Source organism: Rhizopus delemar, genomic scaffold, assembly GCF_000149305.1.
Source record: "Rhizopus delemar RA 99-880 supercont3.14 genomic scaffold, whole genome shotgun sequence".
Taxonomy (NCBI): domain Eukaryota; kingdom Fungi; phylum Mucoromycota; class Mucoromycetes; order Mucorales; family Rhizopodaceae; genus Rhizopus; species Rhizopus delemar.
In genome coordinates, this window is record NW_027137840.1 from 403,371 (window position 1) to 416,148 (window position 12,778).

The 12,778-nt window shown below is 34.2% G+C and overlaps 3 protein-coding genes across 3 annotated transcripts; all 3 read left to right on the plus strand.

Moving 5' to 3' along the window:
* Window positions 1-3,614: 3,614 nt before the first annotated feature.
* RO3G_14495 (uncharacterized protein) lies at window positions 3,615-4,055 on the plus strand (the record flags this gene model as incomplete). Its single annotated transcript, XM_067669079.1, has 3 exons — window positions 3,615-3,739; window positions 3,796-3,940; window positions 4,044-4,055. The coding sequence occupies 3 exons, from the start codon at window positions 3,615-3,617 to the stop codon at window positions 4,053-4,055; spliced, it is 282 nt and encodes a 93-aa protein (XP_067525180.1).
* A 2,964-nt stretch (window positions 4,056-7,019) lies between these two features.
* Window positions 7,020-8,213, plus strand: RO3G_14496 (uncharacterized protein; the record flags this gene model as incomplete). The annotated part of the gene is made up of 2 exons (XM_067669080.1): window positions 7,020-7,627; window positions 7,691-8,213. 2 exons carry the CDS (start codon window positions 7,020-7,022, stop codon window positions 8,211-8,213), a joined length of 1,131 nt encoding a protein of 376 aa, XP_067525181.1.
* Window positions 8,214-11,481: 3,268 nt separating this feature from the next.
* Window positions 11,482-12,707, plus strand: RO3G_14497 (uncharacterized protein; the record flags this gene model as incomplete). Its single annotated transcript, XM_067669081.1, has 4 exons — window positions 11,482-11,674; window positions 11,722-11,892; window positions 11,942-12,622; window positions 12,697-12,707. The coding sequence occupies 4 exons, from the start codon at window positions 11,482-11,484 to the stop codon at window positions 12,705-12,707; spliced, it is 1,056 nt and encodes a 351-aa protein (XP_067525182.1).
* Window positions 12,708-12,778: the final 71 nt, after the last annotated feature.

Sequence of the window (12,778 nt, forward strand, 5' to 3'; positions counted from 1 at the left end):
CAATGTAACGAAAACGACGATGAAGAAACACAGAGATTAACCGAGTCAAGTTAAAAAGACGAAAAAATTAAAAGGATAAACATGTTGGAAATATAAAAAAAGTTAAAAAAATAAGAAAAACTAAAAGAAGAAAAATATTGTAACAATAGCGCCTTCTTGGACAAAACGCCAACTGACTCTAACATAGATTGTTAAGATATCTTAAGTTACTTTAACAACTATTGTCAAAGAAATAATAATTGTCAAAAAAAAAAAAAAAAGAAAAAGAAAAAGAAAAAGAAAAAAAAGATTATAATATGTCTATATCAACTATTCAGTCAAGGAAGATAATCTAGTCAAGTTCTGTTATATTTTGTATATACTTAACTCAATAAAACAGGCTAACTTACTTATAAAAAGTTCCTGATCTCTTATTTTACTTTTCTTTTTGTATTATTTCATCAAGAAACATTGTATTGATCTTACAAAAAAAGATCTGGTGGTCACTACTCAAAGCCAAGTTACTCTATCAAAAGAACTGTTAAACGATCAATCAAGTCATCCAAGGCTCCCAAACCTCAAACTAAACAAATCCACATCACTTTAACACAACCCAAAACACCAAGTACGAACAAGTTGCACCACGGTCAGTGTTACACGCTGTAGCTTTGAGCTTTTTTTTTATTTCAACTTTATTTCTTCTTTTAGTATTATAGCACAAAAACCAACTTTTTGAACAAACAAAAGGAACGATCTTTCCAAACGATTCAAAATTTAATATCATCAAACATGAACTCATCAAACAGTATAAGTACTGAGGATTTATTCCTCATGATTTAAAAAACTTCACCTTTGATCTTTGTCCTTTAAATTTCTAAGCTTTTCAATTCATATTTTTTTTTTCTTTTAATAAAATGATCAATTATCCTTTATAAAAGTTTTGATATTATGATAACATTAAATTCAAGCCCATTGAAATCGATTGGCTTTATTGCATCCTTTTTTTTTATTACTTTAAACAAATCCCCTTTATGAATCAAAACAAGATTGATCTACTGTACAAGGTCTGGTTGTCATTATATTACAAGTTGGGTAGGACTTTTTCATCTGCTCACCCTGAAATTGTTCAGCATGCTTGGGGGGTCTCTAGGCCCTTTTTTGTAACGGGATGGATGTAGATAAGAATAAATCTTTCAAACGAAAATCGTAAAATGGACATCATGACCACCTGATGAAACCATCTAGTAGATACTCAAGGTTCTAATAGACCTGGATGCTACGGCTCTATTGATGTTGAACGATGCTTTTATTCCAAAATCAAAAGACGATGATATCATTTGGTATTCAGTGCACTCTCAATAGACAAGGCTTCTTGCAAGATCTCTGTAATAAAAACGCCAACTAGAAAAAAAAAAGGAAGAGAATCTTTCAAAGCCTATTCACGGTAGGTCTGAGCCGCTGATGGAGCTCACTGACCAATAAGTGGAATAGACTGAAAAAAGCACAAAGAAAGACGATAATGGCAAGAAAAACAACACGGATGTCCATATAAAGGCATCAAAAACCATAGGACGCATGGTTTAGTAAGGATCACTGACCGGTTCAATGCAGTATCTGTAGGCATAGACTACTCAATCTTTCTGTAGAGGTTGCTTTCTAACTACGCTTGATGTACAGCCCTGAAAGACACATCCAAAGTTTACGTAGAAGCAAGGCATATGTCTTCACTGGAAACGAGGATCGTTTTATAAAAGATTTCTGCCAATTTATTTCATTCACAAAGCCATGCTTCACTCTTTTGAGGTCTAGAAACTGAACTTTTGACCGTGTTTGTTTCTAGCACGATTTGTAAAGAGAAGGTTGCTGCAGTAAAAGAATTTGATCATCAAGAGACTCTCTACTTGCAATACGCCTTCCGATCCAAGAACCCCTTTCTCACATACAGTAGAAGCGAAAAACTAGCAACTAAATTTTCCTTGGTTTTCTCTTTTTCGTCCCTCTCTTTATTTTAGCTTTTTTTTTTTAAAAAAAAAATTCTTTTTGAACAAAGGATTTCCTTTTGACCTGACATACATAGAGTGGCTTATTGAAAAAGGAATGAGTAGGGGTGGGGGGCATAAAAAAGCGTTTTTCGCATCCTATCATTAAAGCATAAGGGCATATCAAAAGAAGGAATGGAGGGTAATAAAACATATCAAACATAAGCGCGTCCTTCTCTGCTCTTTTAAGATCAAGTCCATCGACTCTAGTTCTTTCTACGGGCAATCACAAAAGAATATCCACCGGCCATGAGCAGCATCTCGGTGGTATCTACATAAACAGGACCATCAAACGAGTTGCTGTGAATCCAACTTGATCCATGTCTCGACCATAAGACTTCTATTTGCTGTTGAGTGGCTGCATCCAAGGAGACCCAGGAGGATCCATTGGCATAAATCCACTGAATTGGCATTTTCCAAGGCCCTTCATCTTTGTGGATGAATGGGATGTATTTATATATAAATAACCCAGTTGCTGTGCCATTCCTTATAAAAGATACATTCATGGCTTGCGTTTTACCGAGGGTGCCCCCCTCCTTCTCCTTTCAATCCTTTCTCTAAAATCGCGATCACGCTTCTTTGCTCAGCCGGATGAGTCATTCACCTCTTGTTTCGGACTTCACAGACTCCGGATCCCCTTTTTGAATAAGAAGGTATGGGCGTCAAGTGGGTGTTTTTTTTTATTCTGCTTAGCTTATCAATAAAAGGGAAAGTTCATATATAATGAATACGTAATGTGCAGGTACATGAGAAAAGGAAAAGCAACCTGTCAAGTGCCTCATCTTGCTGCGGATGAAGGGCATGATACAATATGGCACGAATAGACGTGGCCTCTTGTGGTGAACATTTTTTATGACATAAGCTGATGAAAATATGGAGTGCACTTTACTAAAATATGATGTGTTGTACAATGGCCATGAGGCGGTAAATCTTTGTTATTGTACATACAAGTCTGGTACTTTATACACAAACAAGACTATTTCTTTATGAAGGACCTTTTTGTGTTAATTGAGGAGTAAAATCAATTAAAGTTGCTGGAATAAATATAAATGTACTATACATTGTGTCATACAAGGATAGTACATGAATAAAAATCTGTATTCGGTTTTATGTGATAAACATGTATCTTGTATGAAATCTTTTGAATATGCTCCTTTATACCCTTTTTTTTTTTCCATTGGCTGACTTATTTCAACGTCATTTTCTATTTTTTTTTTTTTTTTTTTTTTTTCTTTAATTCAGTAATGGAACCAACGGCTATATACAACCAATATAGACCACCCATGTTACCAGCAGGGTGGATAGAATATAGAGCACCTACAGGGCAACCTTATTGGTATAATACAATAACCAGACAAAGTACCTGGTCGTTTCCAGCTCAACAGCAACAACAACAACAACAACAACAACCAAAAAAAAAACAGATCAAGTAAATTAGCCACTCTCAAAAAAAATATTTTACTCATCAATCCTTGTAGAAAAAAGATTCCTGGTACTCACTGGTTATTCGTTTTGACATATGATGGATATGAGTTTTATTATGATCGCGAGACCAAAACATCTGTTTGGGAAATGCCAAGTGAATTAAAAGAGCCAATGAAAGAACTTGAAAGACTTGAACAAGAAGAAAAGGCACAAAAGAGAAAATTAGAAGAGCAAGAAAATGAAGAGAAAGCAAAGAAGATGAAATTGGAACAAGAAAGAGAGGTCGAAGCTACAGAGTAAGAAAGACATGATGGATTACGCTTTATCCATTCTTTAACTTGTATCAACATAGGATGACTGAAGAGGATATTATGTGGCAATTAGAACAAATGGGAGCTGGTGATGACGATGGTCATGAAGAGATTGAAAAAGAAGAGAAGAAGATTATAAAGAAGCAGCAGAAGCCGATAGAAATAGATCAAGTGGAAGCAAAGCCAGTAGAAATAAAAGAAAAAAATAAAAAGGATGAGATGCCAGAGCAAGAAAAAATAGCCAAGTTTTATGAATTATTAAAAGAAAGAAACATTTCACCCTTTGCAGTTTATTCAATAGAATATCCAATCTTATCCACCGATCCAAGATTTACACGTAAATACACATACAAAAGTAACACATGTGATTATGACCATCATTATTTCGATAGTTGTACCAAGTAATAAGCAAAAGACATTATTTAATAAATATTGTCATGAATTGGGTGAACAGCTAAAGAATGAACAAAAGAATAAAAAGGTAAAAAGAAAGAAAAAAGAAAAAGAAAAAGAAAATTAAGGCTGTGTAAAAAAAAAAGAAACCAGAAGAAGAATTTATGGAGTTACTTGAATCCAAAGTAACTGAAAAAATATATTTTGATGATTTTCGACGTAAATGTAAAGATGATCCGAGATTTAAAGCGATTCCGACGACAAGAGAAAGGGAGGGACTTTTTAAGGATTATATAAAAAACCATTTGGGAAAGAAGAAGAATCCGGTGGAAGATTACATAAGGTTGCTACGTGAAACAAAAGAGATTCAACCTGGGATACGTTGGAGAGATGCCAAAAAGATACTTGAAAAAGATGAAAGATACCATGCGATTGAATCCAAAATGGAAAGAGAGGATTTGTTTCGTGATTATTTAGAAACACTTGTTTAATAAATGTAGTGAAACACTTTGGGTGGATCTGTTGTAAACTTTACTGAATGATTCGATTTACTTTTACTTGGAATGATCATTTCTTCTTTATACCGAACTTTGTTGATTCCTTCTAATTCTTGTTGTTTTATTATTTCTTGTACAAGTAAAAAACTATCGTTTCTACGATGTCTACTTTTATAATTTGAAGGTGAAGGTGGTGGTGAAGGAAGTGTGGACATGTTGAAAAGAAAAAGAAAAGGGAAAACAAAACAAAAAAAAAGAGGGGGGGGGAACTTTAAGGGAATTGTGATTTGTCCGATGATTAACGGTCGATCTTTTTTAGGCCATTGTCGATCATTTACTAAGCACCCATTTTTTTTTTTTTTTGGAAAATAAAATACTCTCTCTTATTAAAGAATGATGATTCAAGTCATTCTAATGTCACATATCACACTAGATTCTATTTACAGGCATCCCAAAAGTAAAATGGTAGTTTTAAAGCTTAGTGCCGTTCAGAAATAATGTCACTTGATCCTATAATAAAGTATTCATGAACCTTTATTTGCTTTTTTTTTTTTGCTTAGTAGTTGCCATATAAAATGCTTGACATTTTGCTTTTATATAAACACAGTGTATCTCCTTCTTCTTTTGTATTACACATATAAAATGAGTATGCACTAAAAATGCTTGTTCAGTTTAACAATATCTTTTATCGATAAAAGCAAGAACAGATGGCATTCGTATTGGTAAATCAATCTAGTCTTTTAGATCTGAATCTTTTTTTTTTTGACTTTATTTTCAATTATCTTTAGTTATTCAAATTGACTTGGGCAGACATGTATTTATTGCTTCAACACTAAAAAGATCCCTTACACTCCTAGAAAACATGAAGGAGAGTTTTTTTTTTTCTTGCAATCTTAATAATAAAAACAACAGGTTGGTTTGGCTGATAATAATAGCATGAATTCACAAAAAAAAAAGTGGATAACAATATTGCTTCTGGATGATCAAACAAGTTTCTTTTGAAAAGCATAAGAGTAATCCTGAATAGAATACATAATGATGTCATCTCACTCAACTTGATTCCAAATAAACACTATTTTTCCCAAGATTCATAATTTAGTTTTCTTGTACCTGTGGTGTGAAACAAGTTTTATTCATGGGAACTGTCTTACGGGATACTGTGCTTCCACCCTTAATTTACCGACTGTTTAAAAACACCGCCCACTTTTTTGAATCATTTTGGACAGAAAAGTGAGACTAATTTGGCCAAGTATTTGAAACTAGTTTGCTCAGCATTTTCGAGAATAAATTGCCCATTTTTAAGAGCAACTATCGAAAGCGATCACACATGTTTTTTATTCAAGCATTTTGGAGGATACATCGATCGAATGCTGGATGAAATCTTGTATGTATTCAACAGGAACAACCCTGCTGCCTTCAGTTGCTCTTGAAGAAAGTGTTTCTGCATTTGTCAATTTACTTCTTCTGGCTCGGTCCTTCCTTGAATCATCTGAATACCAAGTTCGATAAGATTTTAAATAGGTAACCTTTGAGCAGAAGTAATTACTTAATTTAACAAAAGATATAAGCAAAAGTAATACTTCAATTTTTAAATTATCAACAGATAAAGAAAAAAGACACACGTCTGTCAATCTACTCATATTATAAAGATAAAACGAGGGTAATAGTAAGTAATGAAACCCAATAGACTGTTGAACAGATCCTTGTAATTTAAACACCAGTCAGTATACATATTCGAGGATGTTCACTAACGGCTACAAGTTGCAAGCATCTTTCTTATCCAAACAATCGGGAACTAAAAGTGGTTTTTCTAAAGAGAAATTCAATTATAACGAAAGGGGGTGTATCACTTGCAATCTAACTCTGAAATTTGATGAGGTTTAGTAGGTCAACTCACAGGTACGAAAACATACATAAAATGAACGGATTGTAAGTAACAAATTTAATCTTGTGTTCGTTTTTAACTTACTGAATGGAAAGAGGTTGGTTTAAAGCAAAACAGGAACCTGTTACCAAGCTTCAAGCTTAAAAAAGCTTTCAGAACAAGGACAGTATCGAGAACGTTCAGTCAGTTTCCTAACTTACAAGCTGCAAGCATCTTTCATGTCGCTTTAAACCAATGAGTAGAAAAAAATAAAAAAGAAAGGAAAAAAAAAAAAAAAATTGTTGAACGCGTCATCTGCGCCGGGAAGAAATGAGAGGAGAGTCATTTGATGATATCATCCTATAATACGAATGTTTATATTTGCTGGTAGATCAAGAATGTTTTTCCTGAAAAAGGCTTACCTACCAACAAGTATAAATATTCCACTTATTCGCCAAAAAACCTATTATTATTGTTTCTTATCGTTATTTAAATTATTGAGCATCCTAACATGAAGAGAAAAAGACAGCTGAGTTCTGATGCTCAGTGGTGTCTCGAGAATAAGCATACACTGTCTTTGAAAAAATTCGTTGAAAAATATAGTTTAACCGACCGTCATTATGCTTCTTCGAGATACAGAACCATCATTACCAAGTACCTTATTAATGACCAGAGACGGCTCTTACTAGAATATAATGCCTGGAAGAATTCAGAAGATAGTACGAGGTTTTGGACAAGTATAAGAAGAAAGAAGATCCATTTGGATACTCACGCGAGAGCATTGGATTATGTCGGTGATGTCGTAAATGAAGAAATTGATCAATTATGCAAAGATAAAGATCACACAAGCCCTGTTTCAGGTACTGCTGTCAATGAAAAGTCCTGGATGTTTTTTCTCAATCAATTGTACCATAGCCTTTTCAATCATATGATGAATAACAAAAAGGAGACAAGTACAGCTAACGATAAAGTTGAGGAAATAGTGATAAAAATGTCAAGAGTTATACAAGCTGTAGAAGATAATGAAATGACAAGAAGTGATGCCGAATTGGAATTGTTGAATTTTGCCAGAGGACAAACCTATTATTTATCAAGAGTTATTAGAGGTATCAACAACACGTAAGTAACTCTAAACAAAACACAATATTTACATGTCACCAGCTTACTTTTCCAAATAAATAGATTACAAAAGTTACCTTCGAATGTTATTAAGGATACAAATTCCTTTTCAGAAAACGAGCTATTTAACACGTACTTTGATCCTATTCTATCTTCAATTATTTCTGATCCTGAAAGAAACACTTTGCTACGATGGTCAAATAAGAAGCCCGAAGAAAACAAGGACATGCGTCCGGATGCCACTGTTACCAAAATCCATCAATTGAAATATGGGTACAATTTAGGACATGGTGAAGTAAAGACAAAAACTAGCACCTGCGACAACCATGCTTTGGCCCACGATCTTCTTCGTATCAGTGTACTTGCAAAAGACACCTTAGATCACAACAAACTCTCGCATGCATTAGCCTTTCAAATACATGGATTTACAATTACTTTTTATTTGATGACATTACAGTTTACTAGAATATATACTTTGTTCGAGATTGCAAGAATGAATTTTCCTCGATCTTTAACTGAAATTACAACTTTTCTCAGTTTTAAAAATATTAATACATTGGCCTTTGTCTGTGAAACATTCTGGTGATGCTGCTGCCCTGATTCAGTACCGGAAGTCGTAAAAAGTAGATACCACCCAACCCTTGAAACATTGTATGAACTAATCGATGGTAGTAAAAATCGTCATCGCGAGTGCTCTCTTCATTTTGAGCTTTAGTTCTCTATATATCTCACTCACCTATTATTATATTGTATTCATTTGCTGAAATAAGATAATGAAGCCCACATTATGTATAAATTATCATATAATCTAACCAGATCCATCAGAAAACTTCTTTGCTAAGCATGGTTAATCAAAGTTGAGTACCGCCAGAAATCGCACTCGTCACTCCGATGCTTTCTAGGACAAATGTTTAAACTAAGAAATTTTGCTGTAATGATCTTTATATTATATACAAATGGAAAATACTTTTAGTTTTCGTCTTCAAAGCAAGCAACGAAGTTTACCAAGAATGATTAAGTTACTCTTCAAAATCGCAAGTCAATGGATAGCAGAAGGTGTAAATTTTTTTTAAAAAAAGTGTGTTTGTTGATGAATCTGATTTTCCACTTTCAAATGATGAGAGCCCGTGCCTGGTCTAAACCGTTTCATACTTAAAAGGGTATAAACAACATCATTGTGGGTTGTATTTCTCCCTTTAGTACTAATAATTTTTCAAAAATATAACCTTTGAAGAAAATTAGATGCTGTGAAGCTTGAAAAAGAGTTTCATCAGGTATTTAGCTCAAAGAAAAGAAGGACTGAGACTCAAGAATCGATTAAACCAAGGCCCTCATGAAAGTGACAGCAGCTTACCACATTATCAAGTCTATGGAATTTTGCATGGATGTGTTGGCGAACATGATAAAATAGGTATATACATTGTGGTGGATTATTATATAATACATCACTCTCGTTTTGTAGTAGATATCATAAACATAGATACAAACATTTGTTTATACCACCTTAATCATCTTTTTTAAACCCTGTCAAAGAGTGCTGAAAAATATTCAGAGAAATTCGTTGAAAAAAGAAAGCAAACTCACACCTCACATTGCTGAAGACTGTAAAACGGTGACTGTAGAAATCTGCTAAGGCTGAATAAAAGAAGTCGATGTATACAATGGCGTCTTGGTTGGGTGCCAGGTGGAGCTCCCAAACCCTGCTCTCGCCATCCTAACAACAATTTGTCAAGACGTCACGCCATCAGCTGTCTAAATATGCATCACCGTCTCTTTATACCTGAAACAATAGCTGATCCTATATCTTTCCTTTTGAATATGCTTCCGACACGCGCATTTGTTCCCCCTAGTATTGCTTTGTCCTGGACTTGTCGATGGCCCGTTACTTGTTCTATCCTCTATGAATTAGATCAACTACAACATTATACAACCATCCCGTGCAAGACACCTCATGGCCAAAAATTAATTGAATGGCTGAAACAATTCAACTAACTTCGTATGTCTCTCTATGCATCCTACTTTTCTTTCTCGTTTTTTACCCTTGAATCCGAAGAGGTTTTTTTCTAAACATCAAACCTCCAAACGGATTGATCTGATCCGGGCGGACACTTATTTGTTTTATTTTTTAGCGCTCAATTGGATCTTTTAATAAAATATAACATTTAAACAAAATTAAATGTCCGTGACCAAAAAAATAAATGTGTTTGGCGTCTTATCCACCAACGACGTCGAGAAAACTTGTGTAGGTTCTGTCGTCAGATGGCAATTGGGGAGTACACAAAAGCTATTCCTAAACTCAGTCGTATACATAAACATCGTACCCTACGACCTACGTTTTCTACACCTCCACTTCCTCAGCATGCTGCAGACGTAATGGCTTCACATCTAGAGAATATCTTTTCAGGAAAACTACTAAGGGAAGTACAAAGAAACAATATTTATAATCCAATTTTACCCTTTGAGATTGAGTGCTCAGTGACTGTAGAGGATATCCAAGAAACCATTAGAGACTTAAAAGGAAACGCTCCGTTGCTTTGATTATGGTGCGACTACATTCATAAAACTTGTCTCCTCTCTTTTCGCCGTAAAAGTTGAATTGTGCTGCGTTCTTCATTCAGAGTTTCATGACCTTTTTGTTGATAGCTTGTGGGTCAACTTTTCCATATCGAAGGCTTTCGAAAAGCTCTTGGAAACTTTCATTTTCTTTCAAACTTCGCTTTAACTTTAAGCGTGTTCTATTACTATCAGTATCTGGAACGAGTTGTAGAATATGATTTTATGTTGTAAGAAAATACAATTGGGGTTCAAAAAGAGACTTATGCAAATGATATTTTAGTCTTGGTGAAGTCAATAGCTGACAAGCTTAATGATCAAGTCTGATGCTTCGTAATCGTAGGTTTTATAAGGTTTTCTATAATTGTATTTATTTTGCATAATCATTTTTCCTTTGTTATTCTGTCAAACAGAGTCTTTCATATCTCTACTCCTTATAAATGTTATCAAAAAAGAAAGCACCTGGCGTAGATCACCTCCGGAATGAAATGCTACAACCTATACGACATCTACTGACACCGCTCCTTCTTTTGCTCTTCCGTTTATGCTGGATGTGGTCTTACACTCCACAATCTTATGTCAAAATTTAAATTTTAAAAGAGCATTCTATTGCTTTTTTCCTTTAAATTGTATCCATCAGATAAATACAAAAGATAATACAATCGTAAAAAAAAATTGCCTTATAAATCCTTGATGAAACATACAATAAAAGCAAAAAAAAAAAAAAAAAAAAAAAAGTCACTGTGAAAACGGATACATTTCAAGTGTGTGAGAACTGGAAAGGGTCTTTTTTGAAATATATAAAGAGAATAAAGCTATTTTTATCAACAGTGAATCAGGAACTGTAGGCCAACCTATTTCTGTGATAATTGAATGTGGATGTCTATCTAATATTATTTACTTTGTCCATTTTAAATCTCAATTTTAAAGAGAAAGCCACAATCCTAGAATAAATTAAGCTAAACTTTTATCCTTTACATAGCAAAATTCGTTTGATCGAAGGATGAAGAATAAAAACAAGAATTTACGAATAGACAGGGAATCATAAAGTGGTATTATTATATATCGCTTTCTGTGTGTGTACATATAACATTATCTTTTTTTAAATTAAAATCAGTAACCCTGTTCTTCTGAAACCAAAATTTTTTTTTTCTAAAATTAAACCATTGATGTTTGTTTGCCACAGTTTATTTTAAGGCACAATAGCTTGTTACACAAATTCCAAAAAAGGTTGAATATTCTACTCATTGTTTGTATATAAACTCTCTTTCTTTTCTCTTATCCTTATTTATCTGTTAGCGATGAAAGTTGAAGTTCAAAAACTCCTTTTTCGAGGAATTAAATATATATTGGCTGTCTATGCTCTGCTATCACTCATTTATACTTCCGTGAGACTTTATCAACGACTAGATCCACCTTCTCTTATCACCACCAGTCGTCGAAGCATTGTCATTGAGAAACAACCGGTTCATCAAAAGCCCATTCAAACCAAAGGTATAGTACCATTGCTTATGTATATAATTCTCACACTCTTTATTTAGCTAATGATGTAATTCAATCCAAAATGTTTTCCGGAATAATGGGTCAACCCAACATTTCACCTTATTATTTTAAAGCAACTCAAGTCACTAGATCAAAGGACATTACGTTATCTACTATTGTTACAAATGATCGTTTTCCTGTTCTCAGTCGACTTGCTTCTCACTATAAAGGTAGGTAACTAAGGATGTCCTTACTTCATTTAATAAACACATTGAATAGGCCCTATTTCAGCAACCGTTTATGTCAATGGCAATGACAATAAGGACACTATCCTTCAAGAGCTCTCAAAGACTTACCGTGAAAATCCCGATATGAAAAAGTATGTTGACATTCACTTAATTCTTGATGCCTATGATCGCCAGTTCAATATGTGGAGAAATGTGGCTAGACTGTATGCTCGTACGGATTACATAATGATGTTGGATATCGATTTCTTTCCCTGCACCGATTTCCGTCAAGAGATTCTGAATGATGCTGACCTACTCAACAGATTGGACAGTGGACGTACGGCTCTTGTGATACCTGCTTTTGAGTACACTCACCTTGAAGATGGTATGGACTATCGCCACTTTCCGAGGACCAAGGCCGACTTGATCCAACAAGTTCAAAAAGGTAAACTGGGCATGTTTCATCGTGCATGGCAAAAAGGTCATGGCTCAACGGATTACGTCAAATGGTACAATGCAACTGCCCACTATAGAGTAGTGGATTATAATTATTCATATGAACCCTATGTTATCTTCAAAAGACAAGGCGCGCCTTGGTGTGATGAAAGGTTCATTGGTTATGGTGCGAATAAGGCTGCTTGCTTGTATGAGCTTTATGTTTCTGGTATAGGTTATGACGTGTTACCAAATCATTTTCTTATTCATCAATCACACGATTATCCTGAATCAACACGTAGGAAAGAGGTAATGATTTAAAGTTTTCTACTGTTTCCATAAAACTAAAATTTTTCTTTTTTTTTTTGCTAGCGTTTGTTTAATCGAAAGTTGTATACACATTTTAGAGAAGAAGTCTGTCTTCGATATGCTCGTCAATTCATAGCTGATGATG